General features: G+C 40.2%; 1 protein-coding gene across 1 annotated transcript in view; it reads left to right on the forward strand.

Annotated features, from left to right (window-relative positions):
* Positions 1 to 16,572, forward strand: part of KLHL14 (kelch like family member 14) — a 62,069-nt gene that overhangs the window by 42,513 nt on the left and 2,984 nt on the right. The window contains exons 3-6 of the mRNA XM_085316235.1: positions 4,624 to 4,713; positions 9,080 to 9,158; positions 15,389 to 15,579; positions 15,707 to 15,865. Of these exons, the coding sequence (XP_085172361.1) occupies positions 4,624 to 4,713; positions 9,080 to 9,158; positions 15,389 to 15,579; positions 15,707 to 15,865 (519 nt within the window). The remainder of the gene's footprint in view (positions 1 to 4,623; positions 4,714 to 9,079; positions 9,159 to 15,388; positions 15,580 to 15,706; positions 15,866 to 16,572) is intronic.

Below are 16,572 nucleotides of genomic sequence, written 5' to 3' on the forward strand. Positions count from 1 at the left end.
CCTTTGGTAATGACATCTTCATCTTTGATACAGACTCTTCTCTTGTGTCCTCTGCACAGATTGTTAGATACGATGAGCATGACTTCTTGGTGCATAGTGAGTATTGAAGGGGCTATGCTCAAGCTGTGCAATAGCTGAGGAAGATTTCTTTGCTTTCATCATAGTACCTCCTCCTATAATTCAAAGAGACAAACTGTTCAGGACAATGAAAAATCTATGGGTACAAATTCTTTTGCACTAAGTAGAAGAATCAAATTCGGTTTCTGAARGGAGTTTTTAGTGAGAAGGGAATGCCTATGGGCTGTATCACAACCTTGAGATTTCCTGGGACCAAAGGTTGTCCCTCCTGCTCTTGAGAAATGCCACTCCTGTTCCCTCTTCTTCCATACTAGTTTTAATGTTGAAGTGAGGATAGACAGGTAGAAGTCGATTGTAAGGAGAAGGAGGAATTGATGATTTCTTGAGAAATAYGTGGGAACAAGCAGATGTTGTTTCCTAAATGTGCAGTTGTTCTCAGAAACTAAGCAAAATTAGGTAAGGTGAACAGTGCACATTGTTGTTCGTTAGCTAAGTGAGATGTGTCACTGTCACCCTGATTAAAAAGCGGGGGGGGGGGGTGTCTCTGGAGCATTGCTGTGTCTGGCTGATTTCAAGACTATTACAGTTAAGCACAGTTTATTTCATGAGCATTTGGCTATAAGTGGTAGACTCTGGATTTGAAAGCAGGATTAGCATATGCAAGGAGTTTTGCCTAGGACAGCTATCCTAATACGCGGAGTGCTGCTGTATCTCCTACCTGCATCCATGTCTGGAGAACATCCAGGAGTGACACTCCTGAACAATGTCACTGTCTTTTGTTTAATGAAGTGTTTCTTAACAAATCCTGCTATGCTCTTGCAACTCCACTACCTTCCAGATCATTCTCAAGTGTAAATGGAAAGTATGATTTTGACCTAAAAAGCTCTGAATGTTTTTTACCTGTATCTGAGAAGTTGGCTCTGAGTGCTAAGGAGTCCTTCATAAATTGCAGAGGGCTGGTGGGACTGTTGTCTTCTCTAGGACTTGTTTCTGCTCTTGGTCCAGAAAAATGTGAGTTTGTTAACCGTAGGCTTCCAGAGCTTTGGAAAGTGTGTATGAGGGGCAGGGGATTAGGAGCGGTGATTTCTGCCTACTCTGTCTAATCTGTTTATATCTGTCTGTCTCAAGTAATGCTCTAGCACCTATCACCTTGGTAGCTAAGCATGTTTCTCAGAGGACCATGACTTTTTTATCTTTTCCTCTGTTTAATAGTCTTTTCTCCTTCCTTTTAAACTGGTCTTTATTAAAGTTGAGAATTCTTGCACAGGGTTTTATAAACATGTGTTATTAATTTTCAAATCTGTTTTGAAAGTGCCTCTATCCTACTCCCTCCTAGTAAAGTGACCTTTTTAAATGGAGGGAAGTGGGTTTAGATGACAGTCATGATAAATGCGGTCATGTTCACTCAATAAAATAAGGCCCAGTGCATTTGAGGATAAATCAGTGAAATGTACAGCCCCACCTGTCTGTCTCCATCATTCATTTCCACTGTCACTTTCACAGTGGCTGATGGATCACAGTTGCTGTAAAATTAGACAGCCTTTAATCTCATTTCATCCTGATTAGCTTCTCCTTACCCTTTCCCTCTAACTCACTGACTGACACGCTAAAAACTCACACTGGGCTGTGTCTGAGCGTGGCGTACAAACTTCTCTTCAAATACCCTTTTTGCTGGGCAGGCAGGTGTTCCACTGAGCTGAAATCTAAAAATGAGAAGATGTGATTTTCACATTATTAAAACAAAACAGGAGACAAAGGCTGGTGTAAAATTAATGAAAACGATGAGTTGGYCAGACTGCGCAATGGGCCAAATTCTTCCTGTTACACTCTGGCAACCCCAGGGAGCTTGAGAAGATGGGTGCTGCTGGAAGCTGAATTTAGCATGCTCCTTGGCACTTGATTTTGACTGTGTCTACCAAAAGTTAGGTCCCGTACAGACATCTGTTCATAAGGAGTTCTGGTTTATAACAAAAGTTTCCTACTGCTTTCAAAGGGCATTTTGTAGCTCTAAAAATGTTGCTTATTCCCACAGTTCTGATTTCTGTGTAGGATTTGGGATTAAGACGGCCTCTGAAAATGGTCAGGGAGAAAGGCTGCAATGTTGGTGACTTCACAGTTTCCACACAGAAACTCCCTCGGAGATCTTCACAGTGTTGTCCTGCCCTCTCTCCCTGTTTTGCKTGGCTCCTCCGACCGCGGCGGCGGCAGCAGAGCATGATTGCAGTYCAGATTTGTGTGGCTGAGAACAGGGTTTTCCCCAAAGCTCTGTAAGAAACAAAAGTCGTAACAAAGGTCTGCAATATTTTATTCTAGTCACCTTTCCTTCTGGTTCCCCAATACTACTACCCTTCCGTAGCCAAACTTCCCTTTAGCTTTCCCATGAGTTACAGATGATAGTTCAGGTCATTTGGGCCCAATCCCCTATCAGTGGGAATGTTGCCATCAAGTTAAGTAGGAGCCAGGATTAAGCCCTTAGTTTTCAAGGTTTAATTATCATCATAAGTGTGGGAGTCTTATTGCATAGTTTATATGCATAGGAATGGCAGAAAAGCTTAAAATATAATTTCTTCCTCTACTGGCCCTGTTTGTATCAATATGGAGGATAAATAAACAAAAGTGTTTGCAAAAATAAAAATACAAAATGAGAAAAATATGCATGTGTGCACCATTCTTTTCGATAAATGCTGTATCCCTTCAAATTGGCCAAAAGAACTTGTTTGAGGGTTCAAACGTTGGCTTAGGCATCATTTGAAAACRTAATAGAGCAGTGGGTTAGGTAAAAATCAAAGACCCTGCTGACTGATTTTAAGGAGTCTTTTCTTGGCAAGGGCACCCCAGCAAGCATCTAAGGGAGACAACAAATTTCCTGTGGGAAACTCAAGTTCATTTTGTAATACAAGCATCCACAAAGTCAAAGAAAGTTCTGGGTTTTTGAGGGAAGAAAGATTTTAAAATGAGAAAATGACTGAGATTAAAGAATGAAATAAATATGATTTGGGAGCTAAGAAGRTATCAGAAATTTCTCTCTTTCTCCTACTTTCATCCTACTACTTATACAGTGCCTGGTGTAGGATTACTTCCTAGTTATACACAGTTTACTAGTAACAAATAACCTTAATTAATGCATTTTTACTGAACCCAGCTGCCCAGTTTAAGAATTGCTTATATGACTTGTAAGAGCATAGACTATGAAAATGATATTCGACCTTTACTGAAAACTAAAAACGTACCTTACTTATTCATCATTGCCTTGGCAAAAACTTCAGTAAGAAGCTTAAATGAGCCCACTTGATCTTTAAGAAAATGTGTCCTAAATAACAAAGCTGTGCCTGTTTCTTATTATTATTTGCATATGCTATACTGCACAACTGCATTTTGAGAAAAATAAAAGATAATAAAACAAATGAAATGAGAGATATATCACCCAAAATAATCCAAGTGTGAGATAGGCTGCCTTTTTTTTTTCCTTTTTTTTGGCATTGGCAAAAGAGCACAAAGTAAGAGCTGGCCCTGAGTCATATTGATTTCCCACTGCACTGGTTTCCTAAGTGCTCTGTTGATCCGTGTCAAGCAATAAGTTCCCTGCCTGTACATGCACATCACCTCCCCATTTGTCCTCACCTAGATTTAAGGTGCCCATATGATGAGCTGAACAAGGACATCATTTTTCCTACTGGTGTCACTGGGCCAAAACTACTGCATGTGGTATGACAACTAATGCTGTGTCTACATTTACCATATAATATTACAATAGTGYTGTATGGCACAGCAGAGCAATATGTGCACCGTATGGATATGTGCACCCTGTATTTTTTGTGTCTTAGTACTTGTAATGGAAACATAAATTAAATAATAAATAGTTTATTGTGATTGTAGCTGGTCTGCAGTAATCCCAACATCTCCCCCCAAAAAACCCATATTGCAAACCTAATGCCACAGTTTTGATCTTTGTTAACAAAGGGCTTCCTGATTAGATGAATAGAAAATGTGTGATTGTGTTGCTAATGACATTGTACAGGAAATTAAGCGTATACATTTGGAAAGGCATTAAATCAGCAGGACCTTAATTTAAAAACTTAAAACTGTATGGAAATGCAGCTTGTTCATTGCTGTGTAATAGAAAGCTACTGAACACACTGACTTTTCTTGTGGAAACATTACCAACGGAACAAAGCTGGGCTGAGGTTTTCTTAATGTTTCCTAGCATACTAGGATTCCTAGCAGCTGTTTACTTTCAGGAAAATATGAGACAATTGCAYCCCTTTATATAAGTTGTTTTTAGACCAGCGTAGAGGGCAGGTGGACAGGTGTGTGGATGCGGAGGGACCAGAATTTCAGCTTTTTGCCTCAGCTATTTGCAAGATYGAATGATGTGAAATGATTGATAAGTGGCTTGTCTGCTGTTAATTCATTGAACACRCTTGGGGTGATGCATTCCCCTATTATTCCCTACAGATTTAATTCCAGTATTGTATTTTGTACCTTTGGAAAAATCTTATGGAATCAGTGCCCTGAGCTGATAAAGAATCCTTGTTTCATTTGCAGTTATGCCATATAACAGTGCCCATCACTGTGTCGTGGAAGTGGAAAACTTCTTGTTCGTACTGGGAGGGGAAGACCAGTGGAACCCTAATGGTATGTATATAATGTTAAAAGACATGAACAGTATCTACTTTTCTGCATCTGTCTGTCAGGTTGGCTACTCYATCATTAGCAAGTGATTTTGAGGAACCCTAACCTAAATGTTGAACTAGTCAAGGCTACATTTAGATAGTGATGTAATAAATATCTGGTACTTTAGCATTAGCATCACCGTCATTCATCAGCTTCCACATCCCTTGAGAAATGCCACAGGCAGCAGAACAGACTCTTTCAAGTGCATGCACCAGGCAGCAGCTGTTAAGAATTTTAACCTTCATTTCCAGTCTCCTTCCAGTCATAATATAATAATGCAATTGCAGTAGATGAATGCTTCTTTTCTATTGTCAAGTCAGATACTTGCAGCTAAAGTTGTTAATGTGTTAATTATCTAGACTCTGAGATTCTTAAACTGGTCCTTTTTTCAGTCTTGTGCAAGAGCTTCTCATATAGATTATCTGCTGCTACCTTCTTTGATTTGATTACTCCATAAATTTACCGCAAAGAGAAATTAAACAATTTAACAGGCTTCTGAGCAAAGCAAAAGGAGAATACCATGCCTTGCAAAATTCACAAAATTGTCAAGACATTGTTAAAAAGCTTACACACAAAGAAAGAGTTGTAGTTGTAGCAGTCTGTGTAACAGAGATAATTATGACTGAGAAACCATAAAACAGCTTGCAGGTACACATTTTTACTTTAAAACACCAGAGGATCCAGCTGAAATTACATATACTGCATATATTTTATTGTGAATGCCCCATTTCAGCATCTGCACTAAACCAAATTATAGAAAATTGTTACATCTGTTCACTTCCTAAAATCTGAGACAAACAATCCAGTCCACCCTATAAGCATATTTCCGATGTAGTTAAAAATATCACTAAATGTCTTAGGAGAAGAGCCCTTCAGTTCTATTGTTGAGTTTTATGTTAAGCAGGAGATAGCATTAATGACAATTATTATTAGGAGTATCAGCTGCATTCAACAACTGAGGGCCCCTGTTGTGCTTGATGATAGGCATATGGATAATAGAGGCAGACCTTGTTCCAGACAGTTTAAAATTAAATAGCTTTGTCACATGAAGGGTGAAAGAAAAGACATATTATCATCTACAATTTAAAGATGAGGATACTGAGTCACAGAGTAATGGATAGACCTAAGGAGGGGTACGTATCCCATGTCTAAAGTAGGAGCTGAACACAGCTGTCATAACAAGGTGATTCATAAGCTGGATAGAACCTTAATTTTAAGACCACCTAGGTCTAGATCAAGTCTTGAAATGAAGACATTGCTACCAGAAGTCTAACAACATCCTTGTTCTGTGAGAACCAGATAGTTGCAATTTGTCTGTAGAAAAGATAGGAATAGAAGAGATAGGAGCACTACTGATGCTGATCTCTTTACGAATGTACCCCAAGAGAAATGGATCTTTCTCTTCACAAAAAGTGGACTTGAAAGGTGTCAGTTGTCARCTATATCCTGTGCTGTTGCTGGCCTAGTTCTTTCTTCAAACTAATTTACTCTAAATGGGCGACTAGATGRGGACTATTCACTTATACCCATTTACATTTATATAAAGGCCCTTGTCTGCTATTTTTATAGCACAGTAGGGGCTTTAAATGGACCTAACTGGAACTGTCCTGCCAGAGCATTGCAAAGATGTCAGTTTGCAGGAGAATGTGTTGTTTCAGTGGATGGAGTTATCTTTGAGAGGGGGAAGTTGAAGGCTTACTATGCACTTCTTCAGCCACCACGCTTGTAGATCTTGAGGCGCCTTGTTGACCACAGGGAGCATCTGTGTGCCCCTCGTGCTGCATTTCCAGTCACAAGGGATCCCTCCRCAAGTGAATGCTGATGAGAGCAGGTTGCAGAGTATTAGTGTGGGTTTAGGACCAGCCTTTGCAACCTGCAGAGCCCTCGCCTTTTGACATGGGGGCAGAGACCTTCCTGCAGAGAGCAGCGTCTATCTTCTTTTCTGCCATTCTTTTGATTTCCTATCTCTGATTTCTGTTTACTCCTTGCAGTTTATGGGTTCTGACAAGTGTTTCCTAATGTGTGCACACTTCCTGAGTGATGAGCAAGGCAAAATAATAGATCAAGCTGTCTTTCAAACTGAATTCCAAAATTAAATTGGAATGAAAACAGTTATACCAGGCAGCTTAAATAGGTCATCAAGTCCTTTTCACAGCCATTGTATAGTCCCTCTTTGTAAATTTTSTAAGCTCCTAAAAGCAGTTGGATTTTTAGCCCCCCACTACTCCTCTTGGAAAGCTGTTACAGAACCCAATGGCTCTAAATGACTAACCAATTCTAATTTCCAGTCTAAATGTATTCTTTGACTGTCTAAATCACCTTGTTCTCATGCCAAAGTTGGCCTTTAGCTTGATAGTTTTCCCCTCCTGGAGGTTTGTTCCTCTTCTGTGTTATAGACACCATTCCCATCCCCCTTCAGCTTTTGTTTTGCTAGATACAACAAGCCAAGTTCTTTAGATTTCTGCTACTCCTGTCATCCTAGAGACATCTCTGTGCCCCTTCTGGTCTGGTTACATCTTTCTTCCCATGAAGTGACCAGATTTATATCCTGTATTACCACTCTAGGCTCATTAAAAACTTCTTATTTTACTGGAAATATCTGCCACCATGTACTATGCAATCCTCTACATGCGTAACACTTGTACAGGATATGAGGTTTGTATGGCCACCATTAAAAGCTGCTATGAAACCAATGAACCACWGAAGTCAAAAGTAATTCAGAAGGACCAGCATTAGATCCTTCTAGCAGAAATCCAAACTTATGATAAACACTTACATTGTTTTGTAAATCTTCTTTTTGTAATAGAAATAGATTAATAAATGTCCTAAACAATGAGACCTGGAGCTAGTCAGATGCCTGCGATTATTGCTTTTGCTGCTTATTGAATCTRTAGTTCTCAATGGCTGGTTTTTGCTGTCTTTTAGACTAAAAGAATTCAGATAGGGACCAATAACAAAGTGTGGCTTCACTAACTTGATGGCAAAATTACCACTTGCCCTTAGTGTATGGGAATCTCACCCTATGAGATGTGTTTGAGTAGTGCTCAGCTTGCTGGGACCTTGGTCCTCAGTAGGCACCATGCTGGATTTGAAGGGAAATGCTGCATTATTCATCAGTCATCTGATTTCTTCTTCTCATATGGAACATGCTTTTAATTGTGAGAGAATGAGTTTGCTTCCAGAAGGAGAGGTCAACATGTTTTCTTTTTCTATTTCCTTATAGAAYATGATCTTAAATTCTTATTAGTATAAATTTTAGCTGTACCATTATTCTTCTCTACAATCCTGATTGATAGTTTGTTTATGTAGACTGAAGTGTATGTAGAAAGAAACAAGCAAAGAGAGCCAATCCCAYAGGGGCTTTTCCAATGCAAAAATATTCACCTTGTAGGATACTCAGTGACCATTTATATAACTGTGACATATGCAGGWAGGATATTCTGCTGTCCTCTGAAGCCTCTAATTCAATTTTTTAGTCACAGATACATAAACAAAGGTTTCTTTTTTCCAAGATCCTCATCTGTTGAAGTCTCAGGTGTTACAAGAAATTGCCGTGCACTCTCTTGCTTCAGTTTTCTTGCTTTGATGTCAATCTGCATGTAAAATAAGGTGAAATCTTAATATCGTGAAGACATGAATACAATTCTGGGGCTTGACAGCAGGAATAAGCTAGTTAGTGGGTGGATRTTGCTCATGTTTCTATTTTAGCTAACACACTTGGAATAAAACCCTAAGAGTATATTCCCCCTTCGATGCACATGTGTAACTCCTCTGAACTTACACTGAAAGTAGATGGTAGAATAAACCACCTTGTGCAAATACTGCATACCCCATGCTGATGGCTTGTGCAGCTCCTGGTTATTTGCGCAATCTTTTTCACCATGTTGCACATAGGCTTGAAGTGAGGAGAAATAAAAACACATATTCTCCCTATGATTTTTCTACCTGACACAAAATAGTCTCATCATAGCAATACCGCAGAAATGCCCTCTTTTGGACAGTAATTTTGTTTAGTGATGTGATTTATTATGACTATGGAAATACCACAGCATTTGTAACTATAGCTAAATACACATTTTCAAGGTTTTATTACAGAGAGCAAGAATAATCTCTGTCTACTTTTACTGCTAACAATTGCTAATTCAAACCTTGTAGTGCCCTGTTTGTAGAATTATTACTGTACACATAGTGAAATCATACATTGTTTTAAAAGGGGGAACCCTTCATAAAAGCTGTCAACTTGTGAAGTGTATGTAATATGTATTATAATCATGATGTTAAATACRTGAAACAAACAGCTGAGTGTCAAAATAATCTATCTTTACAGGGAAACACAGTACAAACTTTGTTAGCCGATACGATCCCAGGTTTAACAGCTGGATACAACTTCCACCCATGCAAGAGAGGTAAAAACCTACTACGTGTTTTTCAGAATATGTTTTATTATCCTAGGAGCAGCTGAGGTTTGGCTTAGTTCTGGGAGTAAAGAGGCCTGCAGAAGCATTGAAAGTACGGAGATAAAACTGCAGTGTGCAGTTGCTTCTCCTTTGTCTCCTCATTTTTTTAAATACTCCAAATTCACGAGTCCAGATGCCAAATCCTGTGGTGCTAACTGATGTAAAATAGCCACGGACTTTGTGCAATTACTGGTTGCCTGAGTATGATCTGAAGGGGTTTTTTGAAGTCTCTGTAGTGTCCTGTCATGTTTCCTGACTGAAATGTCTTGATGAGTTAGCAGTAAACAAGAGTAATTATAGTCAGATGTCTTATGTAGAACAGAAACCTTTCACATGTTGACCCCATCCTGTTTCACCGCACCAGCCGTTGAGGAGAAGCTCTCCTCAACCTGGCTCACCCTGTCAGAGGACTCTTGATCCTAGGTGGTCTTTGGCTGAAGTTGCTGTCAGTCAGGGCRTATTAGAGTAGCATACATTTTAATCTTACTGTGTACTGAAGAGTAGTACTTCACTGCGTGTGAACTTGAGCAGTGACCTGTAAAAGTGGCTTAAAATTAACTCTGGATCCCTGTTCCTGCTCTGACAGGGAAATAAGTCCCCCAAACCTGAAGTGAATGGTGCATGTTTCTTCATGAAGACTATCTTAAAGCTAGGCAATACAAAGTTATAAAGCTTTATGAAAAAAACATTCAAAGGACTGTCCATCCTTCGGTTAAACATCCATCTTCTCCCAGATCTTACATACAAAATACCTCACACCACCTCCCTAAGATATTCTCCTTATTCTGTGTGCTGACGTTATTTTGGCTCTTCTTCGGTTTGCTGTCCTCAATGATCGGGTGTCATAAATACACTGAGATCAATGCAACTGTGTGGTTCAGGGGGGTGTATTACGAGATGCATGGAAATATGGCTGTCTCTTCGAATTTTCAAAGGTAAAATCTGTTTAGAGTTTTTGAAGGGCCCCTGTTCAGGATTCAGTTTAACTGAGCTATGTCCACGTGCAGACCCATGTGTGATGCTGGTCACCAAAAACTGCTGCATCACACCAGAGCAGAGTGACTCCTGCCCCCTGGTTCGGCTCCCTGAAGTGACTCGCTGCAGGCTCGGGGRCTGTGCGTGGGATCGGGTGCTGCTGTGCAGGTTGTCCTCAGCGAGCTGGGAGGCAGGTCGGGCTTTGCATGGAGGCCGAAGCTCTTACGTGGAGCCCAGTGGCAGTCCTAATTAGGCCTTTTGAGTGTCTGCAAGTAAAACTCCTGAGGGACACGTGCAGTTGCCTGGACGGGTTGGGTTTATTTTGCTGAGAAAGCTTAGAGCTCCAAAGGCAGAAGTAGGTGGCTGAGGGTTGGAGAAGGCAGACGATGGCATCTTTTTCACTTCTGTAGTGGTGAGTTCTAGAAAATACAGATCTAATTTATAATACCAGGTGCTAAATATGCCTTTAGTCTTGTAGTGGAAGCTGCCGTCTTCATCCAAGAATTAGAAACTCTGCAGAGCGTTATGACTGCTTAGCAGCTGCCCAATAATAAACTGTGATGTATTAGCATCTCAGCACTTCACAGTTTTATTTAAATGTAATAGTCCACTCATACCTAGTCTCTTTTGCTGGGGGTTTTACTGTGACAGCATTAATTGTCACCTCTTTTGTTCAGGATGCATAATTCATAGGCTTGTCCATCATTGATTGCTGGAAAACAGAGATTTTTAAATAATTTTTTTAAACATGTTGAATGCTTTGTTTGCTCATCCCTAATGACTTCCTCAGATGTGTTACGAACAGGAGAGAGCTTTTACACAATTCCCATTCCCAGCTCCTTAGTCAAATAAGGTTCCCATTAAAGTCAGTAGGCTATTCTGTCCCCCTAGGAGTCCAGGGTCATGCCCTGTGTGTGCTCGTGTAACGCCAGCACCATTGAAGAGACAGAGAGTTTARTGGCTTCTTCTCTGAGTCATTGTGGTCCATCAAGTCAAAACCTGCTTGGGAATTTTAGTGTGAGAATAATTGGCTGGATAGACTATCACAGCTCATTTGAAATGACTGCCAGGTAAATGTGGGTCTCGTGCACAGGCAGTATGTTCTCAATTTAAAAATCTGTATGAAATATTTGATGGGTAAACTTTTATCTCATATTATAAAATCTATATCAGATTGATTTCACTATACAAACTATAAAGGAATGTCTAATTCCGTTACAGGTTCAGAGCCATCAGCATGTTTTTGTTTYAAGCCAGGGTTGGGTTCTTTTAATTTGAAGAACAGCTCAAAAAGACTTACTTTTGAAGAGTATGTGGTGTTTTTAAGTGTATGTTTTTTAGAGAAGCAGGGAATGATTCATTAGCTATTAAATACATGTCTACCTAACAATACAATAGCAATGGGATGCTTTTTGGAAAACAGTTCAGTCAGACTGACAAGTCTAATGAAAGAGCGAGCCTTATAACAGCYGTACCTTAACGTACAGGATGAACCGCAGCTAAGTGCCACAATCCAATACTATTCCTGGAGCCAAAGGGACCCCCTCAACCCAGCTCAGCCTGGAGCTGGAGAAGGTATATGGAGCATAACAGCGGTTACAACACCTTACTTTTTCTTACATTCCAGTTTAAAGGGTTTTATTTACAGACCACATGCAGAGCTTGTCAGCAAAAAGTACTGCATTGTACCAGGGCATGAGGAAGCACAAGTGGAAAGGAGCAGGCTGGCTTCCCTACTGCAGCTGAGTGAACTGAGAAAATAAGTGGCAGAAAAGAGATAAAACAATCTCACACTTTTTCTTAATCTCTGGCTGTATTAATAACATTATCCTGTATTAAAATTATTGTATTTTTAAAAAAGCAAAACATATTCTCTAGCAATGACCATGAAAGAAGGCCCAGATGTTGTGATGATCTGTAATAACTCTGGTAGTTTTAAATCTCAGACTGAGAGTCGCATTTCCTGTTTCAGAGCATAAATTCATTGTCTTCGGGAATCAAAAAGAAATGTCAGAAATGTTTCCTTTTTATGGGTATTTAAGAGAAAAAGTTAGTTGGGTTTGTTGMTGAGTGAGGGGGATTGAAAGAAAAGCATTTTATAGCCTGGTGAACATCAAATACTGGAGAAGATTACAAAATAGCTGTCTTATTGTCCAGATTCAGATCCTAAGGTGCATTCCAGTTATTTTGTTAGAATGSGTAGTCTCTTCCCAATTTTATGCAGAAAAGATTGCAATGCTAAGATGACTACATTATATTTTYGTCTGGATCATATTTTACAGCCATCTAAAAAATCATCACTTAAAAATGCATCCCTTATACTGTGTATCATCGAAAAGTAAAAACACAAAATGTTAAACTCTGTGGCAGGAGCTACTGGGGAAATACTCACATTCAAGTAGAAGAGTGAAGCTTGCTGACACTTTCATTTTTGCTCCTTATAGTGACACTGTGTGGATGAAACCAGGAGTACACATACAGAATAAGGTTAACAAAATCCTAGTTAAAATAGTAATACCTGCCAGTTGTACCTAGCTCTATTTTATTAGGCTTGGACTGAAAAAAAGGAAGAAACTGCTATTCGTATAGAAGAGTATATACCTTTTTTATTACCATAGAGTTTGGCTTTGAAAATGCATTCTGATGCACATTTTATTAGGGTTATTTCCATAAATCTGATTGAAAAGACATCAGAAGGTGTTTGCATAAGCCAAAATTCAAAACCCTTCAAGGCTGGCAACAAATCCTACACAATCTACACCTTGTATGGAGCTCAGTAAAGCTGCCAAATTCTGCTGGGYTTAGGGTTAGGAAAATAAGGGATATCACTTCTGCTGAAGTGCTCTTTGGTAGGCAGCGTTGAGGAAAGGTGGTGGTAGGCAGCAGGAGCCCTGGCTGAAGCTTTTCTCAGCACACACGTGTGCAACGGTGCTCACCTGGGCAGCTTCTCCATTGCCTAACCAGATGCAAGAGCTCTGCAGCGTTCCCTGTCTATGGGGCAAGTACTCTTGAATCTAGCCTGCGATTTACTCTCAGGAAGCATTAGGAACTTGATTACTTCCAACACCTATACGTGCTGTCAACCTAGAGTGAAATCAGCTGGCAAACTTTTGTTGAGGAGACAACACTCAGGCAGACATAGTTACCCATACAGTGTAATCAGATAAGCTTTGTTTCCATAAAAAATCAGACTAAAAACATAGATGCACAGTTTGCTGCTCAATCATGCAGAGCAATATATGCCATCAACTTCTGTCTGCCCATTGACAGGTAAATTAAATGTTCTTATTTAATTCATCAGTTTAGTTGGAGACAYTTAGCAGCTTTCTTGCCCTGCTCTTTGTGGCCTTTTCTTCCATWGCTTTATTCCAGCAGCAGTGTTTCMTTCTCTGTGTYGCACAGGATACCTTGAAGCAAGGGGTGCCAGCCTGCACCATCCATGTTGCCCATATGCAGGCAAGGCAACAGCGAAGGGGGTGCTCCGTAACGGAGCTCCTCACCAGCATGGACCCTGCCGGAGATGCACAAAGCCCTAAGTGAGGCCAGAAATAAGCAGTGTGGCCTCAGACCTGCTCGCTGAACTCCCAGCCTCTTTTCCCTGGCTTTCCATGCGTGTGCTTGTCTGACCTCTCCTCCAACTTTTAAACCATCAGCCAGTTTCAGCCCCATTTAACAAAAAGGGGAATTCCTCAACAATGTTAGTGTACCACCAATTCTGTGAAAATGTCTGGGTAAAGGAGATGGATCCTGTTCCTGCTGTCACTGAAGGAAGCACACCTAAATGCCTCCCTTACCAGCCAGCAGATTGGAGACACTGTAAAGCAGGCTTTATTYGTTCTGCTGGTCAGGGCACAACTTCACAAAAACCGAGGGAGGAGCGAGGGCACGTCGGGTTGTTCACCGCTGCGTGCTGTGCTCTGCAGCTCACCCTGTGTGCCTTGCCGGTTTGCAGCCTCAAGCTTGACGGTGCATGAGGGCGCTGAGATTCCCGAATTTACCTTCTGATTCAGGGGATGGGTAGTGCAATTTGCAACAGCTACCTGCTTCAAATCTGGATGCCTAGGCAGGAGCTGAAGAGCGTTGTGTTAGCCACAGCATGGGTTTGGCAAGCTGCAATCACACCTCTGTGCGCCGGTTTTGCAGAGCTGTCGGGACCAGACCTTGCAACTCTTACGGCTTTTCACTCTGAAAAGAAGTTTAGGTTGAGGGTCTGTAATTCTTGTCACTCGACATTTTGTGCAGGATTTCATCCTAGTCTAGCTATGTTTTCATGCAGTTTTCTTTATCATATCATTGCATCTTAAAATTCAAGCCCGCTGACCTATCGTCCTTGCTGCCACAGAGTAATCAGGGTAGCTGTCCCTGGAAGAGGATTACCCTAGTGTATCTCAAAATGGTCTAATCCAGTGCATCTCAAAATGGTCTACTGTTCTATTTTTACTTCAGTAACAGACACTTACCATTAATTTTGGAGGCACAAGGAAGACAAACTAATACAAGTCCAGCAGTCCTGAGCAGAAAAATTAATTAGTTCCCTGCATACCTGAGTTGCATGTGAAATCAGACAGGGGGCTAAAACTTTGTTCAAAATTAGTTGAGTGGACAGGGACCTTTTTGAGTTAACAGGCGGAAATGTAATGTTGTGCCTAGCTTAAGGAAARTTGTTCTATTTGCAGTACTGCGGAAAGAAGAAAAAAATGATAATTGAAGAAAAATTTTGATGATGTGGTTCTCTTAGTAAATTGGGAACAATGACCCTTGAAGGACCATAAAGAAAGTGAATGTCAAGATAATTTATTATTGTTACATTATCTACCTCATTTTTCACTTTGTCTTACTGAGTTGTTATATCCCTTACAAGGTAATGCCCCAAACATTAATGAGCACCTTTTTATCTTCCACGGGTGTGCAAAAGCAAAAAACAGCTTTAGAAAAAGGTGTTTTCCACCAGATTTATGTGTGCTTAATTGTTTGACACCAAAAATAAAGTATCCATTTGATACAGGACTTGCATTTGAGTATTTGATTAGCAAAGCAGACATAGTCTTTAGAACTGCTGTATGCATGTGAGTCCCCCGGACACTTCTGTCTGATGTAGCATTTGAAGTAGCAGCTCTCTTAGCTCAGGGCGTCAGAGTTAAAAAACCAGAATCGTTGACACAGCTAATTGGCTTGTTGTTGCCTTGTTCTGTTCTGCGCTCCAGGAGGGCCAGTTTCTACGCCTGCCGCCTTGACAAGAACTTGTATGTGATCGGCGGAAGAAACGAAACTGGTTACCTGTCCAGCGTGGAGTGCTATAATTTAGAGACGAATGAATGGCGCTATGTGTCTTCCCTACCGCAACCTCTGGCAGCCCATGCAGGAGCAGTTCACAATGGCAAGATATATATTTCAGGCAAGTTCCTTTTCCTGTGGCTGCTATAGAAGAAAACCCAGAACCCAAAACATAGAGCTAAATTCCTGCTGCAAGGCAATGAATGTCTTTATTTACGTTAATTAACAAAAGTATATTTACTTTGCAGGAGGTGTTCACAATGGAGAGTACGTCCCCTGGCTATACTGCTATGACCCTGTGATGGACGTCTGGGCCAGAAAACAGGACATGAACACGAAGCGAGCAATCCACACTTTGGCTGTAATGAATGATCGACTGTATGCAATTGGAGGAAACCATTTGAAAGGTCACATTTTTAATAGCGAAAAAGCATTTCAGTGTTCCCCGTCTCCTGATAAAGAATATTTTTGTTAGACAGTTGTTGTTAAATACGTTAAAAAGCAGGCAACACAATTTAACAGGATACTTGAGCCAGCAATTTTGAAAACATTTTATGCAAATTATTTTAAAATTATAACACTACATTAAATATATGAGTAATGAATGCTTTAGATAATAAAAATGGGAGCTTCCATTACTCAGAGGCATGGACAATTTGTCATTCCCAAGAATTCAATGAAACAAACAGATTATTCTTTGACCCGAAAGTACCAGCAATATTTGCCTCTGTAAATTATTTTCCAAAATGTGCGGTTAGAGAGAGCTTTATTGAGAGCATCACACAAAAACAAGCTCCCGTTTTAATGAAAAAAAGCAGTCATTAAGTATTAGGACTAGACCCTTTAGATCTCTTTTTAGTACTAAATGTAGCTTGTTAATTGCAATTTTTTGTTAATTCCTTTTAGAGGTCTCTTGTTTTTGCCTTTTGAAAAGCTCTCATATTAAAATTACTACTACTTAGGCATCTGGAATTCTTAATACTTACACGGCATTGCTATTACTGCTAAAGAGATTCTGCTTAATCCAGTTGGCTCAGACAAAACGCACAGTTCCTGCACCTTTGTCTCCTGATGATATTTGTCAGTTTATACACAGATTTTTTTCCTTTCCTTT

Source organism: Rhea americana, unplaced genomic scaffold (assembly GCF_003343005.1).
Source record: "Rhea americana isolate MKP2758 unplaced genomic scaffold, rheAme1 scaffold_46, whole genome shotgun sequence".
NCBI classification, from domain to species: Eukaryota; Metazoa; Chordata; class Aves; order Rheiformes; family Rheidae; genus Rhea; species Rhea americana.